The 17,333-nt window shown below is 46.5% G+C and overlaps 1 protein-coding gene across 4 annotated transcripts in view; it reads right to left on the bottom strand.

Moving 5' to 3' along the window:
* Positions 1-11,508: 11,508 nt before the first annotated feature.
* The window catches only part of RASGEF1C (RasGEF domain family member 1C), a 116,580-nt gene continuing 110,755 nt past the window's right edge, over positions 11,509-17,333 (bottom strand). For all 4 annotated transcript variants that reach the window (XM_044948514.2, XM_025293973.3, XM_025293972.3 and 1 more), the window contains 2 exons: positions 15,240-15,312; positions 11,509-14,742 (listed from right to left, as the gene is read on the bottom strand). In XM_044948514.2, coding sequence (XP_044804449.2) covers positions 14,718-14,742; positions 15,240-15,312 — 98 coding nt within the window. In that variant the 3' untranslated portion in view covers positions 11,509-14,717. The remainder of the gene's footprint in view (positions 14,743-15,239; positions 15,313-17,333) is intronic.

Genomic DNA, 17,333 nt, shown 5'->3' on the forward strand with positions numbered 1-17,333 from the left:
CTCCTTCTAATCTTCCCATTATGCATATGTTTATAAGATTAATAGAGTCATATTTTTTAAAATTCTTTTTTTCCCTTTGTTCTTCAAGTTGAATAATCTGTAGCAACATATCTTTTGGTTTGCTATTTCTTTCTTATAACAGTTCAGATATACTCTTGAGCCGTTCTAGTAATTGTCTTTACTTGAGTTACTATGCTTTCAGCCTCAGATTTCCATTTTCTTCCTTCTTATAATTTATATCTCATATTCTCTACTTGATGAAACATTGCCATCATTTCATCCTTTATTTCTTTAAGCATTGTTTCCTTTGGCTCTTAGAACATATTTACAATGGTCTGCTTTGAAGCTTTTGTGTATTACATCGGACATCAGGGTCCTCTCAAAGTTGGCTTGCATTGCCTGTTTTTTTTCCCCCTTATACATGGGCAGATGTTTCTGCTTCTATTCACATCTTAAAATTTTTTGTTGGAAACTAGAAATTTTAGAAAATATGTGTTAGTAAATCTGGATACTGGTTTTCACCCTCTCTCAGGCTAATTCTTGTTTGCTTGTTCATTTGTTCGGTGACTTAGCTGGACTGTTTTAGAGAAGCATATCTGTTTTGATGGCAGTGTGAAGCCTTTGATGTTTTTCCCCAGAGTGTGCCATCTTGGACATGTCCACAGTCACCCTGGGATGACAGTGGCTTTGGCAGGGTTCTTTTTGACTGTCTCTTTCCCTTATCTCTCTGTTACCTGTTTGTCTTTGTTGGTATCACACCCTCTGCTAAGCTCCACTAATTCCTGGATGATATTTCTATTGTTTTTTACAATTTCCTGGGACATAAACTGTTCTACAGTCTGACCCAATCAAATGCAACCCCCCTTTCAGGGGTAGTTTTTAAATTTTTTTGTTTATTTTTAATTGAAGGATAATTGCTTTACAGAATTTTGTTGTTTTCTGTCAAACTTCAATATGAACCAGCCATAGTACATCCCCTCACTTTTGAACCTCTCTCCCATCTTCCTCCTCATCCCACACTTCTAGGTTCAGGGATATTTTAAAGGCCAGTTTTTGAGTTTTGTTCTGACCCTGGTTGGATTCTTCATTATTGCCTTTTTTCATGGTTCTTTCTGGTTCAGTTCAGCTGCTTAGTCATGTCCAACTCTGTAACCCAATGGACTGCAGCACGCCAGGCTTCCCTGTCCATCACCAACTCCCAGAGCTTTCTCAAACTCATGTCCATTAAGCCAGTGATGCCATCCAAGCATCTCATCCTCTGTTGTCCCCTTCTCCTCCTGTCCTCAGTCTTTCCCAGCATCAAGGGCTTTTCAAATGAGTCAGCTCTTTGCATCAGGTGACTAAAGTATTGGAGTCTCAGCTGCAGCATCAGTCCTTCCAATGAATATTCAGGACTGATTTCCTTTAGGACGGACTGGTTGGATCTCCTTGCAGTCCAAGGGACTCTCAAGAGTCTTATCCAACACCACAGTTCAAAAGCATCAATTCTTCGGCGCTCAGCTTTCTTTATAGTCCAACTGTCACATCTGTACATGACTACTGGAAAACTGTAGCTTTGACTAGACGGACTTCTGTTGGTAAAGTAATGACTCTGCTGTCTAGGTTGATCATAGCTTTTCTTCCAAGGAGCAAGTGTCTTTTTAATTTCATGGCCGCACTCACCATCTGCAATGATTTTGGAGCCCAAGAAAATAAAGTCTGTCACTGTTTCCATTGTTTCCCCATCTATTTGCCATGACGTGATGGGACCAGATGCCATGATCTTAGTTTTCTGAGTGTTGAGCTTTAAGTCAACTTTTTCACTCTCCTGTTTTACTTTCATCAAGAGGCTCTTTGGTTCTTCTTCACTTTCTGCCATAAGAGTGATGTCATCTGTGTATCTGCGTATCTTTCTGGTAACCTAACTCTTTCATGGTTTAGCTTATAGTTCTTATGAAGCTACTAATCTCCTACTAATTGCTTACTACCAAAATCTCTATTGTTTTTGAGAGTGCCCTTAGGCTTGAACTTTGCTACGTTACATTCCAAATAAACTAATTTTCTCTGGGTAAAGTTTGAGAGTTCTCCATTCTGACAGCTTGCCTGTCTCTTCTGGGTAAAGTTCCACCGTGGGTGATGGGGACAGTGACCTGCTTTCTTAGAGTGATATCTTTTCTTTATGAGCAGAGCACTGGGTAGGGGCTATAGCCTTTGGTCTTCTTGGCTTGCCTCTCCCAGCATGGAAACTTCACCGCACAAGGGAACTGGAGTGTGGGTAATCAGGGTTCCAATATTCTCTGACTAAAGCACCTGAGGTAGAGTTTGCACTGTATGAATAGGGGCTGGTGGAGGAAAGGAGCCTCTGACCTCTCATCCATACTCAGGATTTAGCCTTTACAAGATGTAACTGGGGCTTCCCAGGTGGCATGAGTGGTAAAGAACCTGCCCGTCAATGCAGGAGATGCAAGAGACATGGGTTTGATCCCTGGGTCAGGAAAATACCCTGCAGAAGGGCATGGCAACCTTCTCCAGTATTCTTGCCTGGAGAACCGCATGGATAGAGGAGCCTGGTGGGCTACAGTCCATGGGGTTGCAAAGAATCTGACGTGACTGAAGAGACTTGGCACATACATGCACAGTATGGAACTGGGAGATGGGGTGAGAAAAACTGGCAGGATGCCCCCCTTGGAGAGATAGGGTGACCCTTGACCAGGATCTGGGGGGAGAGGGAGCCCTGTGTGTTCTTGGCTGCACCTGCCTGGAGTGTAGTGTCCATCATGTTGAGCTGAGAGTTAAGAGTGAGGAAGTGGGTCATGGTTCAAACACCACAGACTTTCATTGTTCTTACTGAGTTTCAGTAGATCTTTTAAAATATTTTTTTCACTTATTTTATTTATTTATTTATGTCATTGATTTTATTTATGTTCTTAAGACAATTTATAGAAACTTAAAAAACCCACTTATGCTTGTTTTGCTAGGAAGTGGGTCCCTGGACCGCCTTACATGACCATTCTAGAAGTAAATATCTCTTTGATATTTCTGCTTCTGATGCTCGAAAGAGACTTTTTATCATCACTGCCCTGAGAAACTTTTCTGGTCCTTTTAGGGAAATAAAAAGGAGAAAGTCTTGTTCAAGCTTCAGAAGTAGGAGAGCAGACCTCTGACCTTGCTTCTGGCTTGCCTGGATGCTGCCTGGATTCCATGGCTGCCTGCAATCAGAGGGTCAGGCAGAACCTCCTGGAGTCTAACGCCCTGAAACTACAGCTTGAGGTCTCACTCATGGAGTGGATACACTGCCCAGGACCCTTTCCCAGTTCAGACTCCAGATTGCCGTTAACGAGGGACTTCCCAGTGCTGTTTAAGTTTGGATGTTGGTCGGCCCAGTTATTGGCTCAATTTAGTGATGTATGTGCTGCTTTGCTACTCTTCTTTCTCTTTTCTTTTAATGATTATACATTGAAATTAAGTTAAAAAATCCTCTACTAAATGTTGAAATTGTTTATTTGTGTCTAACAAGTGCTTTCTTTTGTTAACAAGTCCTTTGAACCTGAAACAAAATTAAAACTTTTGGCAAAATAGGCCCTGCAATCCCCCATGCCCAGGTATTTCCTCCTCTGGTAGCTCTATGTGTTTGGAATCATGTTACTTTGGAAAGAGATAACTTTTGAGAGACAAACCCATCTTTTGCTGTCCCTGCTCTTGCTCATTTCTTTGCTCATTATGCTAGATACACAAGTCCTCTCAGGTTTAGGAGCCACATTCTGTCTTCTACAGTGATTTATTGTAATTTTTTTGCTGTATAATGCTTGAATGGAACTTTATAATTTGGCTTTAGAAATTATTTTTAAAGTTAATTTAAAAAATCAAAGTACTACTTGAAAATAATTTATAGTGTTAAAGGGCATGTAATAAAGGTCAGTTATCCTGACTTTTTTTCATTGCCCATCTCTTTTTCCGCTCCCCAGGAGCACTGGCAGTTAGGACGGTCACATCTGTCAGCCACCTCTCAGTGCGGGCTTTGCCTGGAACCGGCACCCTCTTACTTACTCCAGTCTGGTCTGTGTGTTCTCTGGACACTGTCTGGTTCTCTCCCCTTGTGTTGTAGCCTATGATTGCTGATGCTCATCATCTTTCTAATTTGATTCCTTATTTTGTACACATATATTGCAGCAGGAACATATCCTGATGATATTAACTGTTGGCAAGGATTTGGGGGCCTCCTGAATCCTGTGAAGAAGGCTGAGCACTGAAGAATTGATGCTTTTGAACTGTGGTGTTGGAGAAGACTCTTGAGAGTCCCTTGGACTGCAAGGAATTCCAATTAGTCCATTCTGAAGGAGATCAGCCCTGGGATTTCTTTGGAAGGAATGATGCTAAAGCTGAAACTCCAGTACTTTGGCCACCTCATGTGAAGAGTTGACTCATTGGAAAAGACTCTGATGCTGGGAGGGATTGGGGGCAAGAGGAGAAGGGGACGACAGAGGATGAGATGGCTGGATGGCATCACTGACTCGATGGACGTGAGTCTGAGTGAACTCCGGGAGTTGGTGATGGACAGGGAGGCCTGGCGTGCTGCAATTCATGGGGTCGCAAAGAGCTGGACACGACTGAGCGACTGATCTGATCTGATCTGAATCCTGTTGGTGGGAGTATAGACTGGTAAATATTCTGGAAAGTAATATTGCAATATTCTTTGAAATGAATAATGTATAGATCCTGTCTAGTAATCCAGGAATTGCTTAGTTCAAAAGCAAAAAGTCTTTTTCTATCCACAGCCTACATGTCCCTAAAATTAACTATTATTAGACTTTTGTGAATTTTAAAATGTTTTAAAATTTTAAGAGATTTTATTTAATATAAGCAAATGTAAATATATATTTTTTCATCCTTTTTTACACAAATGATAACATATTATACATGCTTTTATATACCTGTATCATACAGTGGATAATTTTTCATATCAATACCTAAAGAGCATCCTCATTACAGCTGCATGGTATTCTATGGTAGAGCTGTGCAGTGATTGATTTAACCAATTTCCTACTTATTGACACTTGGGTTAGTTTCAGTCTTTTGCTGTCAAATGGTGCTGCAATGAATAGCTGTATGCAGGCTTATTCATTTGGAGGAGTACAAGCATCTTGGTAAGACAAATTGCAAGAGATGGAATTAACACGTCACGGCAGATACATATTTGCAAATGTGATGAAAATCGCCAAATTCACTTCCATAGAACTGTATTAACTAGATGCCAAAGGGCAACATGGGCTTCCATGGTGGCTCGGTGGTAAAGAATCCACCTGCAATGCAGGAGACCTGGGCTCGATCCCTGGGTTGAGAAGATCCCCTGGAGGAGGGCATGGCAACCTACTGAGTCTGCATGGACAGAGGAGCCTGGCAGGCTACAGCCCACGGGGTAGCAGAGAGTCAGACACAATAGCAACTTAGCACGGACACACACGAAGAGCAACATGGGGGTGTCTGTTTCCCCAGTTTTGCCCACACAATTTGCAATTATTATTCTGTCAATCTAAGCAGTGAAAACAGCATACCAATGTGGTCCTCTTTGACTGAGGTTGAATATTTCTGTCATCCATAAGCATCTTTTCATAAGTTTGAGTCATTTGCATTTCTTCTTCTATGAAATTGTTCATATCTTCTGCCCATTTTTCTATTGGAGGGTCAGTTTTTCCATTTTCTTCTGAATTGTCTTCAAACTTTCATAGGAGACCCGGGTTTGATCCCTGGGTTGGGAAGATACCCTGGAGAAGGAAATGGCAACCCACTCCAGTATTCTTGCCTGGAAAATTCCATGGACAGAGGAGCCTGGTGGGCCACAGTCCATGGGGTCGCAAAGGGTCGGACATGACCCTTTCACTTTTTTTCACCTCCAGCATTTCCCTGAAACCCCTCCTTTTGAGGTTGCCGCTTACCTCTGCTGCCCACTGTGAAGGTTAGCTCTTGATTCTTGTCTTTGCCTTTTCAGTAGCACAGGACACAGCTGATCACTCCTTCCTTCTTGAATCTTTATCAGCTTTCATCTCTTCTTTGGTTTTCCTCTTAATTTCTAGGCACTCTTTCTCAATGTCCTTTGATGGATCTGCTTTATTTCCCCTTCCTCTAAACAGTCAAATGCCCCAAAGGGCTCAGTTGCCCTACTCTCTATATGCTTTATCTGGGCCCCTGGTTGTAAACCAGCCTGCACAGGAAGCCCCTTAGATTTATATACCCAGGCCAGACTTGCCCTCAGAACCCCAGAATCATGTCAGTCTAATCTGTACTCGACATATTCACAGGGCTGCCTAATGGATATCTCAAACTGAGCATGCATGTGAGATAAGTCGCTCAGTCATGTCTGACTCTTTGCAACCCTATGGACCATAGCCTCCCCGGTTCCTCTCTCCATGGGATTTTCCAGGCAATGATACTGGAGTGGGTTGCCCTTCCCTTTTCCAGGGAATATCTTCCCGACCCAGGGTTCAAACCCATGTCTCTTATGTCTCCTGCATTGGCAGGCAGGTTCTTTCCCACTAATGCTACCTGCTGCTGCTGCTGCTAAGTCGCTTCAGTCGCTTCCGACCCTGTGCGACCCCAGAGACAGCAGCCCACCAAGCCTATAAAAACTGAGCGTGGGTTTTCCTCTAATCAAATTCCTTATTTTCCTCTATAATCCTATTCCTCTCCCAGTCTTCCCGTAGCTCAGGAAGTGGCAGTGTCATTCCTCTATTTGCTAAGGCCCCAAAACCTTGGAGTCAGTTTTGGCCTTTGCTTTTCTTTCACATTGACTTATACTCCATCAGTAAACCTTTTGAAATTTTTACCTTCAAAATGTATCCCAAACCTGGCCATGTTTTCTATCTCCATTGCCACACTCTGGCTGAGCCTACCTTCTTCTCTCACCTGTGTCCTGTCAGGGCCTCCTAGCAGGTCTCTTTGCAAAATGCCTGAGTGTGTGAGGTCCGGTGATTAACTGCAAAGACAGACCTAGACAGAGATGTTGTATATGTTAGTGTTAAGAGATCTTAATTTAAACCAAACTGTGCTCTATCCTGATGTATTTTATTGATGTTTTAATGCAAAAAGACAAATAACTATTGAAATAAATGGGATCTAACTGTCTACAAAAGCAGTAAGAGTAAGTAAACTGGCTGCAGAGCTTTCTGCATTGCTGTGCTGACCTTATCGCGGACTCAGCCCCTCACAGACAGCCCATCAGCGTGCAAGCAGAGCCAGACTTGGAGCACCAGTCTCCCATGCGGCTCCAAGAAGAGGTTCAGGCATGCCTCTTGAGCAAGAGTGGGTTTTCTAGGTTCTGGGCTGGGCTGGGGAGCCCAGTCTACCTGCTGTCATAGGAACAGGACCAATGTAAGCATTATTTACTTCTCTATTATGCAAATACTATGCTAATCAAGTTGTTTTCCTTAAGATAAATTACAAAATTAGAATTATTGTGTCCAAAGGTATCAAAGAAATCTTTCTAAAACTGACCATGTTACCTCCTGTATTAGTCTAGGTTCTCCAGAGAAACCAAGAGGAGAGATAGATAAAGAGAGAGAGACGGCAGATAGATGGGTGATAGAAGATGGATTATAGATAGATAGATGATAAGGAATCGGTTTAAGTAACTGTGGTGGCTGAGAGTCCCAAGATCTGCTGTGTGCAAGCTGGAGAGTCAGGGGAGCCAGTGGTATGAATTTCAGGCCAAATGCAGGAGAATTGTGTCCCAGGGTCGGAAGTAGAGAGCCAGCAATTTCCCTATTTTTTTGTTCTATTCAGGCCTCCAACTGATTGGATGTGGCCCCCTCACGCTGGGGAGGACAATCTGATTTACTGAGTCCACTGATTCAAAGGGGCTTCCTGGGTGGTGCCAGTGGTAAAGAACCCGCCGGCCAGTGTAGGAGATTGGGTCAGGAAGATCCCCTGGAGTAGAAAGTGGCAGCCCACTCCAGTGTTCTTGCCTGGAAAATTCCATGGGCAGAGGAGCCTCATGGACTGCAGTCCCTGGGGCTGCAGAGAGTCGGACATGGCTGACTGCACATGGACTCAAATGTTAATTTCACTCAGAAGTATCCTCACATGATTAAATATCTGGGGACCCTGTGGTCCTGTCAAGCTGACACATAAAATTAACAATTACATCATCTCCTGAAACTCTTCAGGGTCCCTTTGGCCCCAACCCAGAGCTTCGGGGTAAACTTGAAGCTCCTTGGTTTCCCCCGTCCCGGTGGAGAGGTGTTGGTCTTTCACAATCTGGCCTCTGAGAGTCTTTCCTGCCATTGCACTCTGCCCCTGGCACAGTAAATTCCTGTCTTCCCTCCCTGCTGAACTGCTCTCCCAGCTTGCTTGCTTGGTGGAGGTCTGTTCATCAGCAGTGGGGCTCTAGCTTAGGCCTCAGGTCTAGTCGTCCCCAGTTAATCTTCCCACCTTCTGGTCCTGCCTGGGCCCAGGGTTGGATGTAGAAGGCAGTGCCAGCCTCTGTGCTCAGCCTGAGGTCAAGGGCCTGCTTCTGCTGAGAAGCATCTTGTGTGTGTGTTTCAATGTCTCCCTGTTGGATCTGACCCTGGGCTAGGGATCTAGGGTTCCCATTTGAGTCCTAGAAGTGAAAAATGAAGCCATTTTCACTGAAAACATTGTGTAGTGGGATGTTAACCTTAGAGTGTGGATGAGGGGACAAAGGGTAGTGTGATGGGGATGCAGTGAGCCTGACATTTTCTGCTGCTAGGGAGGAGGCCCGACTGTGCCCAGCAGGGCCCACAGGGGTGTGTGTGCAGTAGAGGAGCTGGGAGGTTTTGTCTTGCGCAGGCCTGAGACAGTAGAGGCTCACCTGAAACCCCAGGGGATACTGCGGAACTCAGCAACCCTCCAAAGAGGAAGGGGCAAGAGTGGAGGAAAGATGCGTGTCACTGTGTTTGTGCTTGTAGGAAGAGCCAGAGACCAGTCAGAGCTCCTCTTGGCTTCTCGGCACCGTTAGCAACAGAGCCCTGGTGGACAATGGACTCTATTCTGCATGCTCAGTGTCCTTGGGCAATGGCTTTGCCTTTCTGAGCCCACATTTTGTCACTTGCCAAGGTGGATCGTGATAGCACCCATGTCATGGGGTTTGTTAGGTTGTGTATAAAGCCTGGAAGCATTTGAGTTTTGGGGTGAAATGGAGCTTCCAGTTGAGGCGCACCCTGACTGTGGCTCTTGACTGAGTTATCTGACTCTGTGCCCCCTTGACTCACGGATGGGGTATATCAGTGGTCAGGACTTAGAGACTGGAAAGGGCACTGCTTGGGGGGCTTCTGTGGGTGGGGTGCCCTTTCCTTGGGAAACTCACATAAGCCCTGCCGCACAGGGGATGCAGTGCCCCAAGGTCTGATACCTGCCTGAGGCATCTGAAGGACGAGGGGCCACGCTTGTGGCTGTCTGTCTCGTGTTGTTAGGGAAACAGCCTGTGGTGTCCCCTGGGATAACTTTGGACACACCTTTGAGAAACGCCCTGGGATTTTCTGAGGTCCTGCTCTGGAGAGCTGTCATGGGATAGACGGGCCTCCACAGGAGCCTGGATGTGGCTGAGTTCCTGGGGTAAGTCACTGGCCACAGTCATGTCACCCGCCCAAGAAACTAGGTGGGTAGGGAAGCAATGTAGGAGGCAGGGGCTTCAGAGGACCCCCATGGATTAGCCGTATGAGATGAATTGATTCTGAACCCCAGCCAGGCCCAGGGGTCTCTGAGGCAAACCCTAGTCAGGAATATCTTCAAGTTCCTAACATCCCTGCTCCTTCTCTGGAGGGCTCAGAGAAAAAGTTCACTTCAGTTCAGTTGTGTCCGACTCTGTGCAGTCCCACGGACTGCAACACACCAGGCCTCCCTGTCCATTACCAACCTCTGGATTTTACTCAAACTCATGTCCATTGAGTCGGTGATGCCACCCAACCATCTTATCCTCTGACATCCCCTTCTGCTCCTACCTTCAAGCTTTCCCAGCATCAGGGTATTTTCAAATGAGTCAGCTTTTCGCATCAGGTGTCCAGAGTATTGGAGTTTCAGCTTCAACATCACTCCTTCCAATGAATATTCAGGACTGATCTCCTTTAGGATGGGCTGGTTTGATCTCCTTGCTGTCTAAGGGACTCTCAAGAGTCTCCTCCAACACCACAGTTCAAAAGCATCGATTCTTCCACACTCAGGTTTCTTTATAGTCCAACTCACATCCAGACATGACTACTGGAAAAACCATAGCTTTGACTAGACGGACCTTTGTTGGCAAAGTAATGTCTCTGCTTTTTAATATTCTGTCTAGGCTGCTCATAACTTTCCTGCCAAGGAATAAGCGTCTTTTAATTTCATGGCCGCAGTCACCACCTGCAGTGATTTTGGAGCCCAAGAGAATAAAGTCTGTCACTGTTTCCATTGTTTACCCATCTATTTGCCATGAAGTGATGGGATTGGATGCCATGATCTTAGTTTTCTGAATGTTGAGCTTTAAGCCAACTTTTTCACTCTCCTCTTTCACTTTCATCAGGAGGCTTTTTCGTTCCTCTTCACTTTCTGCCATAAGGGTGGTGTCATCTGCATATCTGAGGTTATTGATATTTCTCCCAGCAATCTTGATTCCAGCTTGTGCTTCTTCCAGCCCAGTGTTTCTCATGATGTACTCTGCATGTAAGTTAAATAAGCAGGGTGACAATATACAGCCTTGAACCAGTCTGTTGTTCCATGTCCAGTTCTAACTGTTGCTTCCTGACCTGTATTTCTCAAGAGGCAGGTCAGGTGGTCTGGTATTCCCATCTCTTTCAGAATTTTCCACAGTTTATTGTGATCCACACAGTCAAAGGCTTTGGCATAGTCAGTAAAGAAGAAATAGATATTTTTCTGGAACTCTCTTGCTTTTTCGATGATCCAACGGATGTTGGCAATTTGATCTCTGCCTTTTCTAAATCCAGCTTGAATATCTGGAAGTTCACGGTTCACATATTGCTGAAGCCTGGCTTGGAGAATTTTGAGCATTACTTTACTTTATGAGTGCAATTGTGCGGTAGTTTGAGCATTCTTTGGCATTGCCTTTCTTTGGGACTGGAATGAAAACTGACCTTTTCCAGTCCTGTTGTCACTGCTGAGTTTTCCAAATTTGCTGGCATATTGAGTGCAGCACTTTCACAGCATCATCTTTCAGGATTTGAAATAGCTCCACTGGAATTCCATCACCTCCACTAGCTTTGTTCGTAGTGATGCTTCCTAAGGCCCACTTGACTTCACATTCCAGGATGTCTGGCTCTAGATGAGCGATCACACCATCATGATTATCTGGGTCGTGAAGATCTTTTTTGTATAGTTCTTCTGTGTATTCTTGCCACCTCTTCTTAATATCTTCTGCTTCTGTTAGGTCCATACCATTTCTGTCCTTTATCGAGCCCATGTTTGCATGAAATGTTCCCTTGTTATCTCTAATTCTCTTAAAGAGATCTCTAGTCTTTCCCATTCTATTGTTTTCCTCTGTTTCTTTGCACTGATCCCTGAGGAATGCAGAGTTCCAAAGAACAGCGAGGAAAGATAAGAAAGTCGGTCTTAGTGATCAGTGCAAAGAAATAGAGGAAAACAATAGAATGGGGAAGACTAGAGAAAAAGTACAAAACCACAAAGAATGAGCACAGCTCCTGCCCTTTGCTGGCCTCCTGGGCACAGTGGGGATGAAGGTCGCCCCCGAGCCCTGCGTCCTGGTGCCTGCAGTGTGCTGAGCTGGGTGCCACAGACCTGCTGTGTGGCAGGGAGCTGTGTCACTGGGCACCAGATTGGGCCTCTGGGCATCACGCTCGGGCACCACCTGTGCTGCTGACACCTGGTCCATAGGCCTGGGCTCCATCTGCTGCCCCCCAGGTAGGCCATCTGACCTGGCCACGGGGACTGAGGCTAGGAGAGCAGGCGGACAGCAGGGCCTCTGCAGGGAGGGGCCGTGAGTCCTGGATGTGGCGAAGGAAACATCTACAGGCCATGAGCCAGGTACCAATCCTCCCTGGACCCTGAGGCTGCACTTGAGAAGTGGTACCATGATCCCCACCTGTGGAGCTACTGCGTCAAGGTCTTCCTCCTGGCCTGGGCATTGGGGGCTTGGTACCAAGCAGCTGCTCACAGAGGTGGGGAGCAGGGTCCCTGGATAAATCCGAGATACAAGTGCACTCAGCTCGAGTCCCTTGGCCCTGTGTTCTCTGTGGGGCTGGCCGTGGGCTTCTGCCTCCTCATTGCCTGGAATGCCTCCAAGATGGGGATGAGCCCAGGCCTCGCCTCGTCATCCTCAGCTGACACTTATTCTGCCCTGGGCCAAAGGGACTGGCAGGCTGGAGGCAGCAGCTGTGGATGTGAGTGCTGGACGTCAGGGGCCCTCCCCGGAAGGGGGACTGCAACGTCTGAGGTTGCAGCTCTTATTAGATCCACAAACTGAACTACAGCATGCCGGGCGGTGGGAACACCCAGCGCAAGGCCACAGAACCAGGAAACAGGAGACGGCCTCGGGGCTTTATGAGCAGAGACATTCTTGACCTGCCTCACAGCTGACCTCCGGAGTTCCACCTCCAGGCCTGTACTACTTCTCCAGCATCCTTTCCTCATGTTCCCCACAGCCCGGAGGAGCTGCGGTCCTCTGGTAGGAGATGGAGAGGACTCTGAGGGGTGTGGCAGAGGGGAGGAATTTGGGGTCTGGAATCCTGGGCCCAGCTGAAGGATTGCATGAGGCAGAGAACACACTGTGGCCAGCTGCTCCCACCTCCTTGACCTCACCTGCTGCTTCCTGAAGCTCAGTATTCTGGGGTTTCCTCACAGGCTCCTGAGCTGAGCTGCTCAAGAATAGGGAGTCAGGTGACTGGCAAGGCCTGGGCCTGTGGAACTGGGGGCCCCGTCCAGCATGTCCTGCCTCCCTGTGGCTGGGGAGGAGGGAAGGAGATAACCTGGGGAAGCCTCCTGGAGCTCCCCCAGGCCTCAGCCCTGGGCTTGCCATTGCATCTCCAGGCCACTAGCCCACTCTGTGCACCTGCCCCGACCTCCAACAGGCAGTGCTCTGCATGCCTGAGGAGCACGCACGGTCCCTGCTGATGGCTTTAGGAGTCTGGTCTAGTGTTGCCCCAGGGGATGCCAGACACCGAGGGAGTGTTCTGGGCAGGCCTGAGGGGATCAGGAAGTGCTTCTAGTTAGCTTCTGGGATCCCCAGGAACCCTTGGGTTTGGCCCAGAACCCCACCCCACCCTTGTGGAGAGCTTAGATATAGTGTGAGGCAGGGTGGGAGCCTGGGCCTGACAGAAACCCAGATCGTCTCTGCTACCCGCTGTACTCCTCAGCCTCTCTGGGGTCTCAGATGGACAGGGGTAGGCTGGTCTGGAGTAGAGCAGATTCCATTCAAGCCGAACAGGCACACTCCCACGCCTCTTCAGGCTGCAGGATCCTTGCTGAGGTCCTGGGTTCATCAGGCAGAGTTCTTCGAGTTCGGGGAGGCATCTGGGGTGTTGGTTGTCTTGTCTCTGCCTGTCCCCCAGGTGGGACCAAAGGCCACACTGCCAAGACAGCTGAGGCCGGTCCCAGCTGAGCTGGGTCTGGACTCTGAGAGGCCTGATGTGGTCAGGGGCTGGCCAAGATGCATCACTGCATCTTCAACACAGTCCTCTGTGCTCAAGCCCTGACTAGGAATGGAGGTGCCCATCACACTCCCTGACTTCTTGACTGGGTGACCTGGTCGCATGCCAGGTTGGGGCTCAGCAGCTCCATGACCCATTTGCTCCAGGCCCAGAGATGTGGCTCAGTGTGTGAAGGGCAGAGTGAGAGCCCACTGGAGGACCTCCTGTGGGCTGTGGGTCCTCCCCAACTCCATCACTATTCACCCAAACAAGCGAGGCATCTGGCCTCACACATGGCTGTCAGTATCCACTCACTGGAGCTCACCAAATACCTACTGTGCACCAGCAAGTTTCAGCAGGATGTGGGGTCTGTGGCATGGAAATGGCCCCCAAGTCCCCCTCCTGACCTGTGGTCACTGTGTTCCCGGGCCTGAACTGGGACACTGCCCTGCATCCTGGCAGAAAGTCACCAGTGAGAGAGGTGAAGTGGATGTGAATACACAGGGTATACCAATGTGTTTATACCAGCTCTAAAATTCACAATGTACTGTACACGTGGTCAAGTCCGTGACTCAAATTTGTCCTGCTGACCGGCGTCATAGCTCTCACCAGGAAGCTATCCCAATACCAGCAGGATGCCGAAAGGGTATACACAGGGCTACAGAAACCAGCCCATCTCAATGGGCAGGACTGGGTCCATTAGTAAAATGGCAGGGGCTGTGGCCCCTCTCATGCCACCATGATGTCTGCTGGAGATATGAAGGCTCCCAGGTCACCTGGAGACAGGCTAGGTGTCTACCTCCATGGCGAGGGTGAGACCATAGCTGCCCAACCTCTTGGATCATTGCCGAGGACAGACAGACTGACCAGCAATGTGACCACCACTGTTCTGAAGGCAGGGCCCCCGAGGCACGTGCCCCTCATATGTTTGGAGGCCCTGGGCCCTTCCAGGGCTGAGGTTTCACAAAAGGTGGAGAAAGTTTGCCTGGGCCATGTGGTCACTGTGGCAGGTGGCAGGCCACAGGATCCCAGTTTGCAAAGCAGTGACGCATCAATGCCTCCGCCTCCCACTGGGCTGGGTAGGGCAGGCAGGGCTGCAGAAGGCTGGCTTCCTCTCTTCCTCTCCTTCCTCCTCCTCCTCCAGCTCAGTGCCTCTCACGTCTTCCCCAGAATAGAAGACCTGCAGATTTAAACATGCTGAGGGTGGTGAGAACCTGCTGGCCTGGCCTGTGGTTATACACTCGCTGTGACCCCCACCCCAGAGGGGCATTTGCCATCTTTGTGGCTCAGTCCTCAGAGCCCACTGCTGCTCCTCCTTTCTGACCTTGTTCAGCTGTATTAACAGGCCGAACAAGAAGAGATGGTGCGTGTCTAACTTTCTAGCATGAGTGTGGACTGGGGTTCCAGGCCCTGGGGCACACATCTCAGCTGCCCACGAGGCAACCTCAAGCTCTGGGGGGTCACGGTCCTCACCTCTTCTCCATACCCCAGTGCTTGAGTTCCTCCCTAACCTCTAAGACCCTGGTCTGACCTGCCCCCACCCCCATGGAGGGCCTCCCAGGAGGCTGACAACCAGGTATGGATGAAGTCCCTCAGCTCTGACTTGGCCCCAAGCATCCGACCCCTCCCTCTACCCTGCCCCCCCCACCCCAACCTTGTCTTGGCACACAGACTCACCTTAGAGATTTCCACCTCTCTTTTTCTGTTTGGTTCTCTGGGCTCTCACTTTCATAAGAAGCCAAATAAAGACCTAATCAGAAAATGAAGTGATATTATGCATTTATGATCATTGATAATAACCTCTTCTACACTCAACAGTCTCACCTGCTTTTTGTTTTTTAATTAATTTGTTATTGGGATGTAACTTCAGATTCACATGCAATTGTAAGAAATAATACAGGGAGGTCCATGTACCTTTTACCCAGTTTCTCCCAACAGTTGGAGAAGGCAATGGCACCCCACTCCAGTACTCTTGCTTGGAAAATCCCATGGACGGAGGAGCCTGTCAGGCTGCACTCCCAACAGTAACCAATTGCCAAACTATAGGACAAGATTATCACCAGGATATTGGTGTCAACACAGTCAAGGTGCAGAACATCCCATCACCACAGGAATCCCTCATGCTGCCCTTTTACAGCCACACCCAGCTCCCTTCCAGCCCCACTCCTTCCTTAATCCCTGACCACCGTTAATCTGTTCCCTGTATCTTTATTTTGTCATTTCAAGAATGTTATATAAATGGAATCAGGCAGGATGTAACCTTTTGGGATTGGCTCTTTTCACTCTGTAACTCTCTGGAGATTCATCCATGCTGTAGTGTGTATTGTGTGGTTCATTCCTTTTTGTAGCTGAATAGTATTCCACACCATACTTTGTTTAACCATTCACCCACTGAAGGCCATCTGGGTGGTTTCCAGGCTTTGGCTGTAACAAATTAAGCTTCTGTAAACATCGGTGTATGAGTTTTTGTGAAAACATGTAAACATTCATTTCTCTGGAATAAACACATGCCCAAGAGAATAACTGCCGAGTCATATAGTAGTTGCATATTTAGTTTTATAAGAAACTCTTTGTCTGGTTCTACATTCTGAAGATTTTCTCTTGCTTCTCTTTTTTTTTTTCTAAAAGTTTTATAGTTTTACATTCAAGCCTGTGATCCATTTTGAGTTAATTTCTGTATAAAATGTGAGGCTTAGGTTGAAGTTCCTTTTTTGCCCTGTGGATGTCCAGATACACTTGCATCATTTGTTGTGAAGACTATCTTTCCTTCACTGAATTGCTTTTGCACTTTTGTCAAAAATCACTTGGAATATTCGTGTGGGTCTCTTTCTGGGTTCTCTGTTATCTATTTAAATATTGAATAGCCTTGCATCTCTGGAATAAGTCATGATATATAATTATTTTTATATATTGCTGAATTGTATTTGCTAGTATTTTCTGAAGGATTTTTTGCATCTGTATACATGAGGGACATCAGTCTGTATTATCTGTACTGTTTGTCTGATTTTGATATCATAATATTAGCTTTGTAAGCAACCTGGGAAGTTCCCTCCTCTTCATTCTTTTTCTGAAGGAGATGGTACAGAGTCGGTGTTATTTCTTTAAATATCTGGTAGACTTCTCTAGTATAACCACATGGGCTCAGATACTCCATTTTGGAGTGCTTTTAAATGAAAAATTCAGTTTTATTAATAGCTATAGGCTATTCAAATTATCTATTTTATGTTGAATTGTGGAAGTTTGCGTTTTTTGAGAAATTGGTCCATTTCATATAAATTGCCAAATTTACATGCATATAGTTGTTCATAGTATTTTCTTATGAATCTTTTGATGTTGGCAGAGTCTGTAGTGATACTCTGTTTCATTCCCAATATTAATAATTTCTGTCTTTCTCTCATTTTTATTTGTCAAGATGTTCTTTGCTAGAGGATGGAAATTTTATTATGCTTTTCAAAGAACAAGCTCTTTAATTAACTTTTAAAAATTGTTCTCTTTTCCATTTCATTGATTTCTGCTCTCTTGTGCTCTTATTTCTTTCCTTCTGCTGACTTTTGGTTTATTTTGCTCTTCTTTTTCTAGGTTCTTGGAGTGGGAACTGAGATGATTGATTCAAGGTGTTTCATTTTTTCTAATGTATGCATTCCATGCTGTAAAATTCTCTCAGCCCTTCTTTAGCTATATCCCACAAATTTTGATAGCATTTCCATTTAGTTCAATTATTTTTTATTTCCCAGAGACTTCTTAACTCATGGATTATTTAGAAGTATGTTG

This window comes from Bubalus bubalis, chromosome 9 (genome assembly GCF_019923935.1).
Source record: "Bubalus bubalis isolate 160015118507 breed Murrah chromosome 9, NDDB_SH_1, whole genome shotgun sequence".
NCBI lineage: Eukaryota > Metazoa > Chordata > Mammalia > Artiodactyla > Bovidae > Bubalus > Bubalus bubalis.